The 21,669-nt window shown below is 36.5% G+C and overlaps 1 protein-coding gene across 1 annotated transcript; it reads right to left on the bottom strand.

Annotated features, from left to right (window-relative positions):
* Positions 1–5,025: 5,025 nt before the first annotated feature.
* Positions 5,026–20,341, bottom strand: LOC137729508 (guanine nucleotide exchange factor SPIKE 1-like). The gene is made up of 30 exons (XM_068468472.1): positions 19,987–20,341; positions 19,593–19,755; positions 18,894–19,021; positions 18,647–18,750; positions 18,479–18,534; positions 18,235–18,332; positions 17,963–18,094; positions 17,526–17,837; positions 17,049–17,330; positions 16,349–16,516; positions 16,069–16,260; positions 15,907–15,950; positions 15,369–15,438; positions 14,798–14,959; positions 14,351–14,458; positions 14,133–14,170; positions 13,230–13,374; positions 12,854–12,980; positions 11,817–12,010; positions 11,226–11,356; positions 10,683–10,758; positions 10,317–10,427; positions 9,511–9,693; positions 8,689–8,835; positions 8,340–8,513; positions 7,850–8,197; positions 7,427–7,759; positions 6,736–6,921; positions 5,626–6,600; positions 5,026–5,515 (listed from the first exon to the last, which is right to left on the bottom strand). The coding sequence occupies exons 1-30, from the start codon at positions 20,044–20,046 to the stop codon at positions 5,261–5,263; spliced, it is 5,502 nt and encodes a 1,833-aa protein (XP_068324573.1). The 5' UTR covers positions 20,047–20,341; the 3' UTR covers positions 5,026–5,260.
* Positions 20,342–21,669: the final 1,328 nt, after the last annotated feature.

Raw genomic sequence — 21,669 nt, 5'->3', positions numbered from 1 at the left:
ACGGTCCACAAATTTTTGCCGTTTAAATCCAACGGTAACATTTTCAGACTGCGCCGTGGGCCTCGCTTCTGAAATCTTATCTGACGACGTGCGCTTGAAATCCACACGCCTGACAGAAAAAAATAAAAAAAGTGGCTGACGTTTGGGCGACGTCAGCCTTGCGCCAAGTCGCCTTCGGGCTGTTGGGCTGGCAATCCCTGCTGGCCCTGTCGCTTGAGCCTGGCCTGTCCCTTGGGCTGGCATACGCTGGACATTATCCCCCGGCCTATTTGGCCTTGTTCCATCCCCAGTCCACCGGGCTAAACACCACAGTGGAACTGCTCTTAGTCCCATTCCAAAGTTCTTTTTGTGTGGCACTCGTCATTTTTACATGTAATATTAAAGCATCTCCAATGAAAAGATACAAAATTAAGATGTAAAATTTTCATTTACATTTTGAGAAGATTTAAATATAGTATTTGAATTAATGGTGAAGATGTATGTAAATTTAACATTTAAAAAAGAAACCATTCAACTTCCATCTTTTGCATCTCTCAGTCAAGTTTACTATTTTACCTTTCCTTAAGATTTTCCATTGAGGAGCTTCCAGCCAACAAAAATGTGTGTTACACATCCCCATTCACCCCCGAATGGAGTTACTCTTAATTTAACCATGCATGTTGCTGAAAAGTAAATAAGAAATAAGTAAATAATCGAACAGAAAATAGAGTCATTTCCAACAAGATCATCAAGGTTTACCATTAATTACGTTTAAAATTTTGAGTAAGTTATAATTTCAGACGCCCAAACAGACCTCATCAATTGGTTTGGATAGTTAAAATTTTCGATACTTCGAAAACAACAACAAAAAATAAGGAGAAATTTTTCTGTCTGTCAAGAACACAATCCAGTACATTAAAAAATGTCTCAAAAACAAGGGTTTTACGCAGAGTGGTCTTGGAGCTTCACGAGAGAGTTCATCAGACAAATATATATGCAGGTATTTCCCAAACAGTACCGGTCCCAACATCAAAGGGGAAGCTTCAAAACTTCAAGTAGTAGAAGCAGTACGGTACAACTGGTTGGCAAACTCGAAGATGTTATTCCAACAGGAAAATTTTATCATATATCCCAGATCCTCTCTTATTTTCATTACCCGGACAATCCCATTTCGAGAAGCTTGCTTCATTGCCCAAATATAATCCAGCAGCTTCTGCTAACTTCACCATTTTCCACTCACTGAAAGGATACGATGTCTTGTGTGTCACATGAATTTCTTCCTTTGCAGATCAGCATTTCGCAAGTTAATGAACACCCAAACCAACTTCTGATGAACCTGAAAAATGCAGGATTTTAGTTTAAAGATTCATCCCTTTAAAATTAAGCCTCACTTGAATGAATATTATTGTACGAGCCCATCACATATTTGATCCCTCTGTCGCAATATGTGCATGTATAGGACTTAGGACGCATATTGCAAGATTAATTATATGTGATGGACATTGGGTTTGTACCAACATTTCAACTATATAATTTTCGTACTTAACTTACATAATTGGAAACTGCTGCGTCCAGCAGAAGAGGAACCATGGATGTAACCGGTGTGAGGAAATTATAGACAATGCAATCAAACCGTTGGTTGATTAGGAAAGGGTGTTGGCTCATGGTGTTGACATTCACACCAAGCAATGTTGAGCATCCCCTGGCCTTCAATTCATTCAGGTTGCTCGTAGCTTTCGAATAATCCATCATCAAAGTAACTGTAAATAGCATAGTGAATAGCATAATCGCATATTAATTGGTAAAGAATTAACCCTCTCTAACCTAAACTAAGCTAAGCTGCATATTGACGATAATTACCTTCGGCGTCCAGAGAAGTTGCAACCATGCTGGTAGCGGAACCAAATGTTCTGGCTAAGCAAACTGGAAAGGAGAAGTCTCCTTCTCCGACTAAGAGTATCTTCTGGGACCTGCTGTAATGCTTGATCCTTTTCTCCAAGCTAAACAATTCCATTTTCTTGCCTTAACTTACTCGAAACTTACTTACTAGCTACGTCCAAAGGTGAATCACACTACTCGAAACGTTCTTCGAATTGTTTTTCTGATCTTTTCTGAGACTAAAACTGTTCGAGCATTTTTTTTTTTTCTCCAGTAATCTTGCTAGCTACGTCCAAAGGTGAATCACACTACTTAATTATACAAGAGTGGCAAGCTAGGGGGCAACATTTATGTTTCTAATCGAAATGTCTCTCTCTTAGTTTTCTTTCCCAGTCTGTTTATGTTCCATGTAGTTTTACTTCTCTATCTGTGTCATTCATGAAAACTAAACATTACTTATTTTTTGTGAATTCATGCACCTTATCTAATCTAAATACTCAAAATAGCGAGATACTACAATCATGTGGCCGAAACAAATCTAAAAACAATAAAAGGAAGGAAAAAATTTGGCACCCGAGATGACAAATTTTCCCAAAATATACAAATGGTTTGTCAGAGTATAAAGTTTTCAACGCAAAGCACAAACAGACCATAACTACTTAAGACAGTTTAACCTGCCTCCAAACTACTAATCATGTGTTGTTTATGGATTTTTATTTGTTGAATTTTGTCCAAATTCTAAATATATTTCCTTCCTCCAAACCCAGGGTTTTAGTCCCCTCCAACAATCCCACATCGCTCAAGCACAAGATGTTAAACTTGTTTATATATCACAGTCCATAACCACGGTTTGTCAAGTTCACCAGAATCTGAATCAACAAAAACCTCAAACTCTCCTGGGCTTGGCTCTTTTACTCTTAAACTTCCTTTTTTGGGAAATTCTCATTTTTACCATAAACATTTTAGTTATTTTTATATGAATACTTCAGATCTTCTGAATCCGTTATTTTGTTAGTTATTTTTATATGAATACTTCAGATCTTCTGAATCCGTTATTTTGTCAAGGGAGAAGAAAACTGGTGGTAAACTGGGCACGAAAAAGAACAATTCTAAATTTTTTTTATTTCAACGGGTGGTAAAGAACAATTCTAAATATTGTCAAGCTCGAATTCTTCTTTCCGTAAAGTCGATGAGTTTTAACTATGAGATTATCAATTGTCAAAAAAAGTAGAATAATTATAAATTTTTTTATTTTAAACTTCTTTTTTTGGGAAATTCTCATTTTTACCATAAACATTTTAGTTATTTTTATATGAATACTTCAGATCTTCTGAATCCGTTATTTTGTTAGTTATTTTTATATGAATACTTCAGATCTTCTGAATCCGTTATTTTGTCAAGGGAGAAGAAAACTGGTGGTAAACTGGGCACGAAAAAGAACAATTCTAAATTTCTTTTATTTCAACAGGTGGTAAAGAACAATTCTAAATATTGTCAAGCTCGAATTCTTCTTTCCGTAAAGTCGATGAGTTTTAACTATGAGATTATCAATTGTCAAAAAAAGTAGAATAATTATAAATTTTTTTATTTTTCTTTGAAAATATACTTTTTTTGAGATGTCCAAATGATTCAACGGATGGTAAACTGTGCACGGAAATTTTTTTTATTTTTCTTTAAAAATATACTTTTTCAACTATATAATTTTCTTACTTAACTTACATATAATTTGGAAGCCGCTGTGTTCGGAAGAAGAGGAACCATGGGCGTAACCAGCGTGAGGAAAATTATGGACAATGCAGTCAAACCGTTGATCGATTGGAAAGGGTGTTGGCTCATGGTGGTGTTGACATTACCACCATGCAATGTTAAGCATCCCTTGGTCTTCAATTCATTCAGGTTGCTCGTAGCTCCCGAATAAGAGAACTTTAACGAAAAACTCTCGGTACTGTTCACTTTAGTTAAAAACCACATTTTTACACTAAAAAGTCAATTCTGATACTATTCACTTTATCATTTATTTTATTCTTATCATTAAAACTCAAAGTTTTTAAGTCTTTTAACTAAACATATTGACACTAATTACCTTCAGAGTCGAGAGAAGTTGCAACTATCTTGGTAGCGGAACCAATTGTTCTGGCTAAGCAAACTGCAAAGGAGACGTCTCCTTCTCCGATTAAGAGTATCTTCTGGGAGCTGTTGCAATGCTTGATCTTTTCTCCAAGCTAAACAATTCCATTTTCTTGCCCTTAACTTACTCGAAACTTCTCCAAATTCTTTTATGTTCTTTTCAGAGACAAACTATTTGAGCATTTTTTTTCCTCCAGTAATCTTGCTAGCTACGTACAAAGGTGAATCACACTACTTAATCATACAAGAGTTGCAGGCTAGGGGGCAACATTTATGTTTGTAATCGAAAGGTATCTTTGTTTTCTTTCCCAGTCTGTTTATGTTCCATGTAGTATTACTTCTCTCTATCTGTGCCATTCATGACCACTAAACATTACTTAATTTTTGTGCATTCATGCACCTTATCTAATCTGAATACTCAAAACTACGGGATACTACAATCATGTTGCTGAAAAAAATCTGAAACAATGAAAGGAAGGAAAAAAATTGGCACCCGATTCTTCCAAGAATCCAAACCCAGGGTTTTTGTCTCCTCCAACAATCCCACATTGCTCAAGCACGAGATTTTAAAGTCGTTTATATATTGCTATCCATAACTACGGTAGAGCAAGTTCACCGTAATTTAAACCAACAAAACAAACAAACTCTCTTGGGCTTGGTTTTTTATAATTTTACTTTTTCACTTTCTTTTTTAGGAAATTTTATTTTTACTATAAATATTGAGAAATATTATTGGCACTCCAAAAATCTCATTGTACACACCTCATAAGTGTATTTTTGTTTCCTAATATAAAAAGTTTGGAACGTAAAATGAGATTTTTATAATACTAATAACAATTTCCTAAACATTTTAGTTATTTTTACGGTTTGTACATGAATACTATAAATCTTCTGAATCCATTATTTTGTCAAGCTCGAATTCCTCCCTGTAAATTCGATGAGTTTAAAATATCAAATTATCAATTGTCAAAAAAGAAGAACAATTCTAAATTTTTTTACTTCAACGGGTGGTAAACTGGGCACGAAAATGAAAAGGCGGTAAAAAAAAACCCATTCATTGGAACATTATATAAGCAAAACAATGTAGACATTCAAGCTGCTAATACATACGGTTCCAAAAATATGAACAGCCATGGAATACGTGCACCCGACCACCCCGGGGGCTGGAAAGATATCGACACATTGCAGATACAGCCCGAGGCGAAAGAAAAAGGAAAAAAAAAAAAAACCAAAAAACGAAATGAAACAATAATACAACATTAATTCCACAACAATGTCACAGCTCTGACAGAATGGCTGGGATGTAATGGGACAACTCGGCCGTCAGAGATTGAAATCCATTCACAAGTTGAGTGTGGAACTCCTGATCTTCCTCACCGATCAATCTGAAGTGCACACGGATTGCACGCTTGCACACGGCCATAAATTCGAGGAGTGCAGCAATCAGTTGCTGGAGTTCCTGGGACCGCAATCTTGTTGCAGGCTCGCCCGATAGGAATGCAGTGCACACGCTCAGTACCCCACTGTTGACCTGCAAATGGAAAGTAGGGAAATCCGATCAGCAAACGAAGTTGAGTTATGGAGTCAGCAGTTGATACATTATTGGGTTTAGCTAAACATAGTTTGAGAACAAAATTCCACCTGGACGGCAACACTGCCTTGAAGAATTCTTTGTAGGCTCTGGAGACGTGGGAGTTGATCCCCTTCAGAACTGCGAGGCTCTTCAAGTTCATTTCGTAAAGCAGCTGTCCGAGTTTCAATCATTCCAATGGCATTTTCTACTGGGGAGAACTCAAGCGATTCGGATTTGGTAACTAATAGCCTATTCACAAGAGCTGGGAATGAACCTTCTGTTTGAAGAACGGTCCGCCTCTTCCACTGGTCCTCCAACCCACCTTGAGTCTTTCCATTCTTCGTAAATGGGGTATCAAACAAGAAACGATCAAAGACTCGTGCACGAACACTTCCAGTTGAAAGCGAAAAGATTCTCTCCCGTCTACTTCCCAAATCCTCATCTTCCATGACTGGATCAACAGCTGTTATCTGCAGGTAGCAGGCTCCAGGCTGCAATTCATCTGCCTTCACCTGCCTAGAATCTGGAATAATGTGTAAGGTGTGATTGCCATCCATCTTAGATTCGTATATGTGACTAAGTTTCTCCATTATGTCACCTAGCCTCACATCGCGGGGCTCCCTGTATACATATTCCTTTCTATCCAACTTTCCAAATCTGTCACCGTAAAAACCCACCCTATAGTACGTCGCATCAGTGAATGGAATTGGACTTGACTCCTGCTCAAGGATTGATTCATAGATATTGGTAAGCATTGTGTGACATTTACTCAGTTGTCCATACGCCCGCCGGCTTTTGTAAACTGGAATAACAAGTTCCAGTATGCTTGCACAGAAATGAAAGAGTTCAGCTTGAGAAAACAACTTATTTGCGAGTTGTAGATACTTCACAGCAGAGTCAACAGTAAGTTTTGATGCACCATATCCCTCTACCTCAGCTGCAGTTGTCTCAGAGCTGATCTCAATGCTGACCATCGGACAAATTTTACGTAAAGCAGTTATGTGATCTTTGCTCCAAACACCATCATTTCTAGCAACAAGGGCCTATACAAGATTAAAACAGACCATTAGCTAATAGTAAAATAGTGAGCACTTTCACACTTAAAAACAGAGAACAGATTTTGAGAACAGAAAAATGTTTCATGCGGAGGTTGCATTGCAAAAAACCGTAGCACTTACCTGCATTACAATACCAGCCACAGCAACAGCACACTGAGCAGCTTCAGCCCAAGACTGCATTTCCTGATGTGCATCACATAAATGCAGTAACCACATTATGTGAAGGTCTGGGACAGGGGCAAATGCCATAGAAAGTCTATAGAAGCTTTCAGCAGCTGCATATCTATCCATAGTTATCAAAGAGCCCTGCAAAACAAATTGTAGCTGGTATTACAACGTAAATCCAAAAGCGTCCCCTCATCTCAACATTTGTCAGAAGAACAAGAAAAACTTAGGGCAACCCAATTTCGGGAAATAATATATTGTTTCTGTTCAGAAGAAAATGAAAAAAGCATGGTGGGACAAAGTTGCAATTTAAATAGGATGGGGCATGTGAAACCACATGAAGCTTCACTACATTAGTTTTAAACTCAAAAACAGAAAGCCAAAGATAGTGGTACTTCTTTTATCATTGTCAAACTGCTTCTATTTTTAGGCACAGAAATCAGTGGCTTGCTAACAATTACCTTCTAACAGCCGTAAAGGAATTTCCATTGTCTATAGTGAAAAGTATTACTTTCGAAAATATTAGAAGTTCAATGCCTACGAAAAAAAAAAAAGAACCTGGTAAAGAACCAAAGCACCTGGTAACACAAGATACAGATGTATATTCCCTAACAAACAAAGTTGATGTAGGCATTGTCAAACTGACCAGGAGTGCATGTTCCAAGCTGGCATCAAGAGCAAGGAGAAGACTGTCAGCGAGAAATTTCACTTCTGACCAGGACCATCTATTTTCTGTCATTTTTTCTGGAATTTCTAACAGAGCACCATCAGGAACTCCACACTCTCTCAATAGACTGGGGCTCTTAGCTTCATCTGCCACTTCCTCAAGTGACTTTCGAAGACGCCGTGCTTCACCACTCTCTTCTAGCGTTCCATCAGCCTTCATCTGAGTCACTTGTACTTCAGACATCAACTCAGACAATGTGATGATCAGCATGACCCTCAACCTTGCTGTTTGCATAAAGTAATAGAAAGAACTCTGCAACAAGAAAAAAAAAACGAATGGGAATTAATTTTTATGTTGAAAATTAACAGGAGCATACAATGCCAATGTGTCAGGGAAGCCTACCCTCATAAGCATTTGGAGCCCAATAACAGCCCTTTTTCTGATATTATCATTTCGGAAAACCGCAAGTCGAAGAAGATGAAAAGTTACTTGCTTTAAAAAGCGGTCATTTTCCCTAGCCATCAAAGTTACACCATGAAGATTGAAGACACCGTTGAAGACAGGAAGCAATGATCTCCAGAAAGACAAAGGTTGATTTCGAGAGAAGAAGCTCATAAATATGGCTGTGACGCAGTCAAATTTTCCATAGTCAGTGGCGATGCTGTGGGATGCTGCCATTATGGAGAACTTCTCAGTTATTTCCAAAACCTGAAGACTGACAGAAGCACTCAAGTTTTCTTCCCAGAGCTCCTGGAAAGGTGAAAGCTATTAACTACCTCAAAAAAGCAAAGAGATGACGGACAAGTTCGAAGGCAAGATAGATTTTTATTGCACGATGTAAATGGGGCTCGTGCTGCAATCAAACAACACACAATGCTTACTCAAAACTTACCAATTTTTGTCTCAATATTGGATGCAAAGATTCTCTTAACGCTTGAGAAGAAGCTCCAATTCTAGAAGATTGTGCCTGAGCTAGTGCTTCTCTCAAGGAATACGGCTGGCTAGGGGAGCTTAACTGAGAATTTACTCTCTGCCACGAATAACCATTTTCTGGAGTACCCTGAGGCTGCATTAAAGAGATTCAAAACTCTTGAGGAACGTTTGAAAATGTTGGTTTCGTTGTTATAAAATTGAATGCTTCCAAGATGAGACATGAAACTACTAATGGAAGCAAAACTATATTCATTGTGTACTATTGACTCTTGTAAGCTGCCTCATAAGGACCAGAAAAGTTAACTCACTCTGACTTCTTGTCTAGATGCTTCAGACAGATAGTTGTTGATCGCAGGGGAAAGTCTATCAGAATACTTAGGGGAAGCAGGGGCATCGCCACCAACAGGACTGCGAGAACTAGATCCCATAAGCGTGATATCAGCAGGTTTTCTGTGCTGTAAAACACATTTAATACAATTAGAGTTACCAGGAACATTTATACAAAATAAAAAATTGGAATACAGTGTTTTTTTTTTTTCCATATAATTCCTTTCACTGTGGAAGAAACACAAAGTGAACAAATTCAAGAATCTATGATCATGAAATGAGATATGTGCAGAGGACAAAAAAGAATAAGCCTCAGAACAAAAACTAATATGAGCTAAATCCTTATCTCTTTCTTACGCATGGAAGCAATATAATAAAAGAAAAAGTGTTTGCCTGCCCAGATGAAGACCTTAATTTTGAACTAATATGAGAGTATCCATTCTTGGCCATGCTGGCTGTAATGGTTAAACAGTTAATTTCAACATGGGGATTCTCCTCCGGGAATAGATAGAGTTAGGAGAAGGGAAGGGCCTCATAGCTCCTTATTATGGGCAATTCAGGGAAACCCCCACCATTTTTTGTCAAAATCTGAGTAAGTAAGGGATCACACAATAATTTCTTTTTTTTTTTTGGAATGGCAAGAGCTTTTCCTTGTGTTGATCCTATTTCGATGGGAACTCCGAAAGAACTGAACAAGTATGTCAAGAATGAGAAAATGAACACCCTGAAAAACATAAATAGAAGGTAAAAAATCATCAACTAAGGAACCAAATATCTTAAACAAGAAATTAATAAAAGGCAACCTCAAATAGAACAAGGCATTCCTCCATGAGTTTGAAAAACAATCTAGTTCTAGCAATGCTCAGCTGCCACGCCTTGACAAGTGATGAATCATCAAGGTTCCGTACAATTTGCAAAATTGCGACCAAAACTTCACGCTTTTCAACAGCATTGAGGTTGTAAAATACAGGCATTTCATCAAGAATCTGCACAGATCATAACACTAGTTATGATTTCTTAATTTGTGACCACGAATACATACGCAAATCATTCTATATTTTCCATAGGATAAACTTTGGTAATATCATATAGTTGAGCACTGCCCTTATTAACCTATTATTAGTAGGAAAATATACATACTGAAGTTGAATCAAAGGACGATGCTGATGGAAGTATCAACTATTGTTATTTTTACTTAAAAGAAGATATTTTGACATGATATTAGTAAACATTAATTGGAAAAATGGATCTAAATTATAAACTTCAACAGATAGTATATCAATGTTAGCTACATGACACGTACGATAAACTTTATACTTCTTCTATAGTGTAAAAAGCATATTTACTTATGGAATACTCAATTCTTTATAACCATGAATTCCGTGCGAAACCATCTCTGACCCCAGTTAATTTATGTATTGGCAACCCCCAAAACCAGAAATGCCCCAATAAATTGGCACTACCCCCTAGGTCAATTTCTCTCTTTATGGCAAATATCAAAACCCCAAATATTTTAAGTAGATTCCCGTTAGCAGGGATAAACAATAGAGGGAGGGAAAATGTAACAGAAAACAACCATACATTGCACAAGGAAAATAAAACTATGCACCTGTCCAATAAGTGGAAAATAGAGCTGGGCTATATATAGTTTATCTTCTGGCTTTTGGTATCGTGCATCAAACTCATGTTTGCACAAAAGGACGACTAAAATTCTAGCTGCCTACACACATCAAAATGAAAAAGTTAGAACAGAATCATAACATATTTTGCACATTTATCAACATCATGATTTTCAATACTTAGAAAATTTACATATATCATATCAATGTCTTGTTTGAGGAGGGATGAGTATAGAAATGTATCCACCAGCATAAGCATAAAAGAAATGCATATCTACTGCAAGCCTCTTGTTTCTTATTAAATAACAAAGAAACAACAATAAATAAGTAAATAAAGCTATTGACTACAAACTTACCTTTGCCCGCAGAGACAAATCGTCATGATCCCATGTAAGAAATAGCTCTTGTATTAAAACAGACGAAAGGTAATTCCTATGACACAAGCATTCACTTCATCAAGACATGCTAAAAAACACTCAAAAGCTTCTTAAATAAGTAATTAAAGTCTTGAACATTTATAGAGGATGCACTGAATTTTATTCAGAAGTATCTGCATTCAAATACATATCAAAGAGATAAAATAAATCTTTCTTTTCTTATTTTAAATAAACTTCCAAAGAGAGGGATCAGGATAATGAAGGGAACAAACCCACCCCATCCCCAAGTGGAATGAGTACAGTGTATAGTTTGTAAAGATAGGAACAATACAAAAGCTTTTGAAGTAATTAAACAAATACGAATTTTAAATCCAATGAATTCACCAATCGGTAAATCTTTCGGTAGGGGTGGGTAAATTATGATAGAGGGCATACTTTTCTTTTTCAATAGTTCATCAGTGGTTTCCTCCGTTAACAGTAAGAGGGTGAGAAAACAAAAAAGAAAATTAAAGGATAAGTTACCTGTCAGAAGGGTCTCTCCCAGGCATTTCCACAAAAAGGTCTTGATCGCATATAATTTGTAGAAATGTGAGCTTGCAATCATGAAGAACCAGTTGACAGACCCCGGAAAACTTGTCCAGGTACAAAGACACCTACAGCACATTAAAGAGACCCATAAAGTGAATAGAAACTACATATTAGCAACCAGGAAGGTTAAATAAATTTTAAACCTAATCCTTAGGTCGGCTCTTTCAATCTCATTTTAAACCCCAGAAAACTTGTCCAGGTACAAGGACACCTGTATACATGATTCATCTAGAACAGTATTTGTTAACTCCAAAATTTCATTATGTTATTTCATTGTACATATATTCTCTCTGGACTCCCCTTTGCTCTAGTAGCACTAATGGAAACCACAAAACACATATATCTACATTCTACACACAATGAAAGGACAGAGAAGGATTTGAATGAAAACTTGAACAAAACTTATTTAAATGAAAACTTGAACAAAACTTATTTACTAAGGCTTCCTGCAATACATGCCCCTTTGAGATGACACCCTAGCTCAGCCCTAAGTTCTGAATGATGAAAGTTAAGCAGAAGGCATACCAATTCAAAAACTTGGCGAGGTTCAATGATGGACAAGAGGTCATAACAAAAGAAAGCTAAACTGCTGTTTAAACGCTTTGCTAAGCTTAATCCCTTCTTACAACGTTCATGCACTTCTGTTAGTAGGCAATCATATAACTGCATTATACATCTGAATACACCTTCTTTCAACTGCATAGGCGGAATATCTTCACCTGCAATACAAAAAATAAATAAATAAATTATTACCAAAGGAACCTGAAAAAGATTCAAGAAAAGAAGAATTTCTCTGGAAATAGATGTCAAAATAACAGGGTAATGTCAAACCCAGGTACAAACAAGAGTTAAATCACTTCAAAAGCATCTGTTAGAGAAAAAATCTAAATTCAGGAGATTCAAGAAAATTCCAGAAATGCTAACTGCTAAAAACTACATTCAGAGTTAAAAACTAAATCTGCCAGAACAATATGCAATTGGCATGAAGTTGAAAATGTACAGAAAATCCAATAAGCTAGGATAAGAAAACCATTGTAGGAAAACTGTTCTATAAATGAAAACAAAATTGCCAAAATATACAAAATTGCCAAAATATACCATTCTATTTGAATGATCGCTGTATCATTGAATTTAAGTATGTCTAACCTAGACTTTAACAAACTTAAACCTCTAAGAACATGCAACATTGATTGTGTGAACATTTGTGTCAGAGAGAGAATTCAACTATATGCATGATTACTAGTGTCTATGAATTTTCACTAAAACTAATAAATTCTGGGTCCACCAAATACACCATCTGCCTGCTTCAATATATCCTCTCCAATAGATTACCAGCCATCTATTCACATGATATTGCTCATATGTACAACGGTTGCTACACAGAAATCTAACTGTTGAAAATTTATTTTCTACATGTAATTACTGGTATTTTTTGTCTGGTCACTAGAAAGCTGTGTATCAGGAGATAACGGCTGCTGTTTGTTGGGAACACTCCCAAAGATATAGTTAAAATAGCAATCAGAGAATATGTAAGGCGTAAATTTCCTCGAAGTGAAACATACCTAAAGGAAGATTATGATAGAAAAGACGCATCTTCTCTAACGCCATTGACTTGACAATTAGCTCAAGGAAAAACCAAGCCATTGCCAAAACATCATCATACACAGGTCCAACACGATATCCTTTAGCCTGCACAATGAATTCATAAAGTTAAGCAGTTGAGCTGTTGGCAAATAATAATGATGAGAATCTTGAACCATATCATGCAGTCACCACAGAATTTAAGATGAAAACATTAAGAAGCGGCACAAGCACGGTTCACTAAAAGCAGAATTCTCAACCAAATTGATGGGAAACCTTCAAAACCCAATGTGGTGATCAAGAAAACCACAAACTAATACAATTGGCATATGAAAATCACCAGCAGGACAGGCGTACCTTACTACGAGCCAAACTTCCCCAAACAGTTGACAAGCCAGGATAAACTGGTGGTTGCCGACCCCCAAAGTCATCAAAAGCGTAATCTACGTAGTTAACTAGGAAATGGTTTCTTTCAGCATCATCAACTGACTCTTGCTGCACCCTATAGAATCCATTTCACACATGTCAAACTAAAATTCGAAAGGCCATTAGAAATTAATGCAATAAATAACTAAGTGGAAGAGCAACGGCTGGTCCAGAGCACAAATTTTACACCAAAGGGCCAACGTCTACATGTACAGCACAGGACTTACATGTCTAAATTTTAAGCATGTCTTGGTTGTGTTCTGTGACATTATCCTAAACCCAAAACACGACCCATCAACTTTCAGTTTCCCAATAGAAAAAGCCAATATCATTCCCTAATTCAATGTATTCTGTATTATTTTAGCCATATTTATTTTCTTTCTTTTTTCAGCCAACAAAACAACAACGAAAAAAAAAAAAAAAAACCAATACTAAACAGAGCACCTTACAACACCATAATCACAGGACAGCCTGTTAATATATTGCACAACAATGGTTGGAAACATGTTACGAAGAAAACACACATCCATACTAAATAAACCATAGCCAAATGGATTTTACCAGAAGCAAAAAGATAAAAAATAAAAAATAAAAAAAAGTAATACATGAAGAATTTTCCATAAAGTATAGCTTTCACCACACAATCTTGCAAACTTTATGCACACCTAAGAAATACAATTATGTAATATCATGATGACAAAGTTGGCTATTGAAGACACGAACAAGAAGCGTCTAAAAAAATGTTAATTCTTTTATTAATAATTTCACTTCGGAACTGTGATAAATAACAATTCTGAAATACATAAAATCATTAATCAAAACTGAACAACACACCGGGTGACAATATTGACCATGGCTCTGAAAGCTGCAACCTGAAAGCAGCAGTAGAATCAGAAAATCAGATGGCAGTACACAGTGCAGAAACCAGTCAGTAGAAGGATGATTATCAGATAATCTAGAAAAGTTACCAAAGGAATAACGAACGTCAATTCAAGAAAATAAGGACAACGAATGAAGCCACAGGAACAAACAACTATAAAAATCAGTACTACCTGGAGGGTTTCTCCACCATTTCCTATTAGATGCAGAAGCATATTCAAAATTGGATGTAGAAACTGAAGCAAAGCAATGGAATCAACATTCTTCAAACCGTTAATAGCCTGCATGCAAATTCATTACACTTGAATCACTTCTTCACATAGAGCCGGTTAACCACAGAGCCCAGGCAGAAAAAATACATACAAAAACAAAAGAAAAAATCTACAGTACCTATTGCACGCCCAACACCTCAGATGATACCAACCAATGTTACCATCAGTATATTGAGAGTTTTTTTATTTATTTATCTACGAATGTGTATGTTGTGAATCTAAAGGGAAAAATCAGTACTATGTATTGCCCAATTTCTATGATAACTGAAATAATGGAATCTTGACTACCATAAAATAAAAGAAAAAAAGACAAATGGGTTTGAAATAAACAATTAAAAGGAAGAATACCTCCAAAAGCTCAGAACCCCAAGGTGCACTTGTTCGAAGAGTGTGCCTATCGTATTCAAGAAAAAAATCTCTTATCCGCTCATTGATAGGATACAGCGACGAACAAAGTCTTAAGCGCAATCGAAAGATATTCTTTCCATCTTCCAAATAATCCAACCTCTCCTGGTCACGGGGAAGGGGAGTGGAATTGTCAGTTTAAGAAGACAAAGTGGACACATAAATACTTAAAAGCTTCCTACCAACTACAAGATTAGAAAGCTGCTCGTGAATAGGAGACAAGAAAAAATCATTTTAATATGCAGGATAACAGTACAGCATGCAGGGTAATGGCATAAACATCAACGAATGAGCATGCAAAATAAGCAAGAAATTAAATTTTAATATACTTGTCCAGAAAAATCTCAGATTTCCACTGTTAGGTATATCCCTTCTAACCATAAATTGAGGTTAATACTACAGTAGAATAGAAATAAAATTGAAAATGAATAAAATCACAAAAACTCAACATTTTATGTACTTTCACTAGTAGAGAGTAAACAAGTTATAAACTCATTATGAAACACAAACATACTCTGCCCATATCCTGGAGATAATGTGGAACCAGCTCTCTCATAATTGGCAAAGAAATTTCAGACCTACACCTGAATAGGAAAACAACCATTTTTGCTCCCATCAATTACGAGTATCATTAAAAGTCAAAACTCTCCATGAAAACATAAAACAAATAGCAAGATGGTAATACAACTAAAGAACAATTTTAAATTTGCAGTTAATTGAAGTAACAAACAAGAATGGTGAAAACATAATATTGTTTAATTGGGAAAAATTGTTTACATAATCAATTATTAGAGTATTGAAACCAGCAGAATTGATACAAGTTATACAGTTGCTATGACAAAAGCATTTTTAACTACCATAGAAGCAGGCCTTTGTAACTGTGGTATAAACTCTCGAACTATTTAAACTACTAAATTGGATGAAAGATTAGTGTCAAAGGAATAACCCAACATATATTAAGCGAGCAACCACATGACCAAAAATTGTGTTGAGTTTCCTTCAGTTCAAGAACAAAGGAGGAAGAAAAATCGGGTTGAAGGCATATTACATACTGAGCATACGTGGATAATGGAAGTGCCGCATATCCGATTACTACCTGAAAAGTGAATGGACAGAGTTCACTTTAATGAGGTGAATACAATAAAACTGAAGCAACAGGTCAAAACCAGCTAGTCCTTTAGTTTAGAGAAATAAAGCAATTAAAATGAACTTACAGGTTTTGGAGCTTCTAATTTTGTTTGAAGATCTACATGAAAAAAAGTAAATAAAAGATGATGTGTCGGTGTCCAGGTAGCAGGTAGGGAGAGTTTGATCTCATCATGGTAGCAGGCCACCTTAGCACCAACAGTCAATTGTGTGTGAACCCACTTCTGGAGTGATGCACCGGGTTCCCTTGGATACATTGCCTGGTCAAATCAATTGTACAAACCAAACACGTAAGAGAAAATTCAGAACAGTGAACAGCTTACATCAGAATAATCAAGGCATATTTACCTCCAAAGGCTGTCTACGAATATCATTATCATCCTCCCGAAGTTCAACCCTTATGAACAAATTCCTCTTCCGACTCAAACTAACAGTCATAGGATATACATAAAGACAATGAAAAAGCTGCAAGAAAGGCTTATTTCTTGTCGTCGTACGGAAGTCAAAAGCTTGAAACTGGAAGTTAATCAAAACAAAACATTTAGTTAATCAGACATGTAAAATTAAAAAACATAGTCAAAACTAATAAAACTATCTGAAGGAATAGATGGTTCTGAACACATTCTTCCATATGCTGCATGCATATCAAAAGGATCTAAGAAATAAATGAATGGCTGATACGAGCCAACTAGTTGTGTCACAAATAATATTATACAAATGTTAATATATATAATTTTATATATATATACAATATATATGGAAAAACTAGAACAGCAATACAGATCAACTGACTCAAAAATTACAGTCACAGTGAACTAGCAATACAACCATAAAATACAAAAATCAAACACAACTAAACAACCCACCCCTAACAAATTACACACATAAACAGAAACCAGAAAAACTAAGAAACAACTGCCTCTCAGCTGACAAAGAAAGGGCCTGCTGTAGGGGTGTCACATTTTTAAAACCATTTGTGCAGAAAAATAATGACTTGCAGTAACAATTGAAGTTCAAGACAGAAAGCATTATGATGCGTTATACTTACATCGTCAGCACTGGGAATTGAATTTCCATGAGCATTTGGTCCATTTCCAGATCTTTCTTTGGTGTCAGAAGAATTCCACTTAGAGCTGCTACCCTGAGGACCATCCAAACCATTACTTGGTAGCTTCCCAAATGTGGAATCGGTAATGCGGTCATCAATAGAATCATTATTCACACTACCACTTTCTGATATATTTTCCAAGTCATCATGGTCATTCTGGTGCTTCTCGATTTCCAGCCTCATAACACCTTTCACAGGTTTATGAATCTTACGTTTGGGATCCTTAAATTGTCAACAAAAACAAACCATCATAATTTGAACAACAGGCATCTAATGAAAACTCCAAAAGTCAGAAACCGTCTGTATGTACTACATAATTTGGGGGGAATAGGAAATACAGACAAGAAAAACTCATGCAAACAAAGTAATAAAGACCATGGAGGTATTAAATATTCATACAAGAGGATTTCTGCATACCTGAAGTGAGTCCTCAGTATAGCATTCTTTAACTTTATTTAAGTTTGATATTTCAACAACAACAGAGCTTCGACTTGGATATCCTAGCTTCCCATCTAATGTGACCTTTGCACTAGGCTCAAACACACCATCATGAGAACTTGTACCAGGTATACTATGAGCAAGAGGACTGCTTGGGGAAGCAGACCCACCAGAAGCTGCACCAATGCTGTTATCAAATAATGAAACAATAGCCCAGGCGAAGGACTCTCTGTAAGGCATTATTTGAGACCACACCTGCAGTTTTTGCTTTTCTTTCTCAGTCAAGTGTACCTGTTCAGATAGAGTGAACAAAGTTTTTATACAAAACAGAAAATTGAGAAATTTGTAAATTTATTTTGTCATGCCAATATGCCATACAGTTTTTTAAGAATCGAGTAACATATATATGGACATACTGGTTCTTTGCGCGAATAAACTGAAGGTGTAACCCCGCCATCTTCTGTGGCATGCTTCTCTAACTGGATTAGCAGACAAACTGATGATGATGGAGCATCTAAATAGAAGATTCCACGAGGTTCAAAAGAAATCTTCAGCAAAAAAATGGTAGGGGCAACGGTAAATTTGTTAGTCATAATATATTCCAAAAATTAACTCCTAAAAGTAATAAGTACAGAAAAAGCACTAAATTGACAGGGAAAAAAAATGTAAAATTGATCTTTTAGCTTACATCCTGCTTTTCAGTTGGTGCATGTCGAAAATAAAAGTCCTCTGACAATTTTTCTCTTCTCTCCCTATTGTATAAGCACATTGTACCATAAAATGGCTCTACATGAGAGATGGAGGGAGGAGAGGGCAAAGAGAGAGAGAGAGAGCACAAAGTCAGAAATCTTGAAACATCTCAACATTACAAAAGCAGTAGTACAAAGTGAGCACCAATGATACAGCACCAGTACAAAGAGCATATCACTCACCAGCTAATCCCGCTTGAAATGACAGGGAAAGAACCTTCGCTGAGATCTTCAATCCACTAAGACAGCCCAAATGAATAGAGAAAAAGACAATTAATAAGCACAGGGACAAAGAACCAGAGAAGCAGAAACAAACTTCTAGTCAACAACAAGATTGTAGAACTGCCATACTGAGATATTGGAGTTTCTGGAATCCTTTGTCCGAATATCATTGACCTCTCATTTTCCCAATCAAATGCTGGTTCATAAGCAGGAAGGGGAGATTGACCAAAATGCTGCATGTACAGTACCACGTTTAAGAGAATTAACACTAGAAACGGGCAGGTGGGGTCATGGACTCATTGATTAGAAAAAGTAAGGTGCTGAACAAAGTTAAACTTATGTTGAACGTATAAACCTATCCTTGAACCAGTACAACCTTTGGATCATTGGACTGTACTGAATCCGATACAGTAGCTTCTGTGAATTGTCGTCCCGAGGTACTGGGGACGTCATCATCAGTAGTATCTTCCACCTTGGTTTGCCTTGCACTTGCAAGATGCATTTCTGCAAATGGATTCAAGATATATCAAGAACTCTACTGCAAATTAACTTGTTATTCTCAAACATTAGCATCTAACAGGCAGCCGATCAAATAAACAGTTCTAATACTTGGATTACACCACTCTTTTGCAAGATTGACACCCACTCAAGGCAGGATAAACATTACTCCCTAAATCTATCACTAACTTTAGATTTTTCACAAACTAAATATCCTATGCCAAAAAACCAAATTACAAGAATTCTATAGTTTTCTCTTAATATTGCCTTTAGAACCAGGTAGATAAAATAAGAAATACAGGAGAAAGAATCAAACTTTTATCATTACTTAAGCACTCTAAGAAAATGGGTTTCAACCAGACAACGGTAATGTACAAATTTAACCCAATTATATACTTTTGCAAAAAGGGTTTCAACCGTGCAACAAAAAAGGGAGTGTGGTGCTTAATTAGGAAAGTTTCCAGAGACTTAATCTACAAACTTAAAACCCTTCTGATACATAAACCCAAATGCACCCCCTTGTCCGCATGCTCAAGTAAGCGAAAGACTAAAAGACCGAAAGAAGGGGGTTCTATACCAGTTTCGATGTCAGTGTCAGGACCCTCATAAATCTGGTTCTGGAATGAGGGCGGTCCAATACTCTCGTAGTGACCATACTTGGTGTCGTCCTTCACCCAGTCTGTTGTGTAGCACTGCACCAGCTCCTTCAGATGTGGCCACTGCTCCAAATTCTCCTCAAACTACACAAACCCAATTCACCAAATAACCAAAAAGTACCCACTTTTGAATTCTTACCCTCAAAAATCAAACTCATAGAAACATAACCCATATTACATTGCTTTGCCAGTGAACTAAATACTCAAAAAAATGAATAAAATTAATTGCATTTTCTAAATTATACTTCTTGGACTCTTTCAACCCAAACAAACAAAAGGGTAGATAAAACAAAGACCGAGAGTGAGACACATTACCTTGTTCTGCCATTTGGTGGTGTACGGAGTGGAATCGCGGCGAGGCCGCAGGCTGAGCATGGCGGATCTATTGAGTCGGAAGCTCTGGAGTTCAAGAACAAGGTAGCGAAGAAAATAGTGGGTTTCTCTAGAATTTGCGAAATTTCTTTCCTTTTTCTCTTTCTTTATGTATTTTAATGGCGGACGCAGACAGCAGTAGTGGAGAAAACCAAAACGTAGTGGTTTATTTGGTAGATCTTAACTGCAACCAAAAGCTAAAGCAAACAAATTCAAAGAAATAATGAGTGAGTTTTGGAAGAAAATAGTGGAAGAATGAGAGAGACAGGAGAGAGAGAGGGAGAGAGCGAGCTTGAGGGGACCAAAGAGTAGGCTTGGAGCACTCAAGTCAAGGGGAGTCCAACCAAGCGCACCCCAATGCTTCCGGTCTGGCCCCTACCATTGTGTATCAGTTTTTAACTTTTTGTTTTACAGAACATTTTATATTACGATTTAATAATATTTTTCTTCATTTGTAAATATGGTATTAAAAAAATGGCTCACATGTGGTCTATTAAATATAGTCTGATTAGCATTACTCATCTAGCAATGATGCTATTATAGTTATTGTAAGAAGAAAAGGCATAAGTACCAAGCATGAAAACAATAAAATTATGTGCTAATCGTTAGTGATAATAAGTTCCTTGTATCTATACTTTCATACAATTACTACCTTTACAATGAAAGACTAATTCCACTCTCGAGATCATTTCTTCTAACTATTACATGTCATTTATGCGTACTTTGGTTCAATTTGACCACTTTAGACCGACCAAGAGGAAGCTGATTTTCACTCACTCAATGTCCTAAGTTAACCAACTAGATTTACCCAGCTGAAATGATTCATGTACATCTACTTATTTCATGTATGTTCAATCAAATTTTTTTTTCTATAACAAATTTAGCATCGTAAACGATCGTTATTGCTTCTTTGACGTCGTCCTTCACAATGGAGCCTAAAAGAAATTGCCTTCTTAGAACAAGTATAACTTCATATGATCTTATCATCCATACATGAAATGAAAAATGGATGTCTCAACTTCTTCTCTCGAACTATAGAAGGAGAGAGCACAAGTTGCACAAACATTTCCTTTGTTGTTGTTTCGCTTCCAAGAAAAGCAATTGGTATTTTGCTTACCACTTGATTTTTATAATGTATGCTTTTCTTCTAGCTTTCCAACCTAATTAAACTTGAAACATAAGTTACAGCAGATAGTATGCGTCTAAACATGCATCTAGGGTTTTAGTGGCAACCTTTTAATTCCTGTATATTCTATGAAGGAAGTGGGTGGAGTTTCTGAACCTTTTGGAAGTGCTTATAACTTATAGGTGCTTTTGGCTTTTACTGTTGAGCTTTTTATAGTAATTGAAGACATGCTTCTTGTATCAGCAGAAGTAGAAATATATAGTTTCCATGAAGAAAACACAAGTGGGTTGCTTGAAGCCAGCTTGGAAGTTAGGAACAGTCACATGTTGGATTTGATACTTCGCTGGCATAATCATTGCCTCACTCTTGTTTCTACTTGAAAATATTAGGTCATCTCTGAGGGTTATAGGTCATATTTAGCTCTAAAATTAATAAAATCGGTCTCTAATCAAGGAGTTAAGGGAAATCAAGCTAAGTTTGACTCCAAGACGCTAAGTTTG

Source organism: Pyrus communis, chromosome 3 (genome assembly GCF_963583255.1).
Source record: "Pyrus communis chromosome 3, drPyrComm1.1, whole genome shotgun sequence".
Taxonomy (NCBI): Eukaryota; Viridiplantae; Streptophyta; class Magnoliopsida; order Rosales; family Rosaceae; genus Pyrus; species Pyrus communis.
Note: the sequence above shows the minus strand (reverse complement) of the source record. Positions and strands in the feature narration are given on the sequence as shown.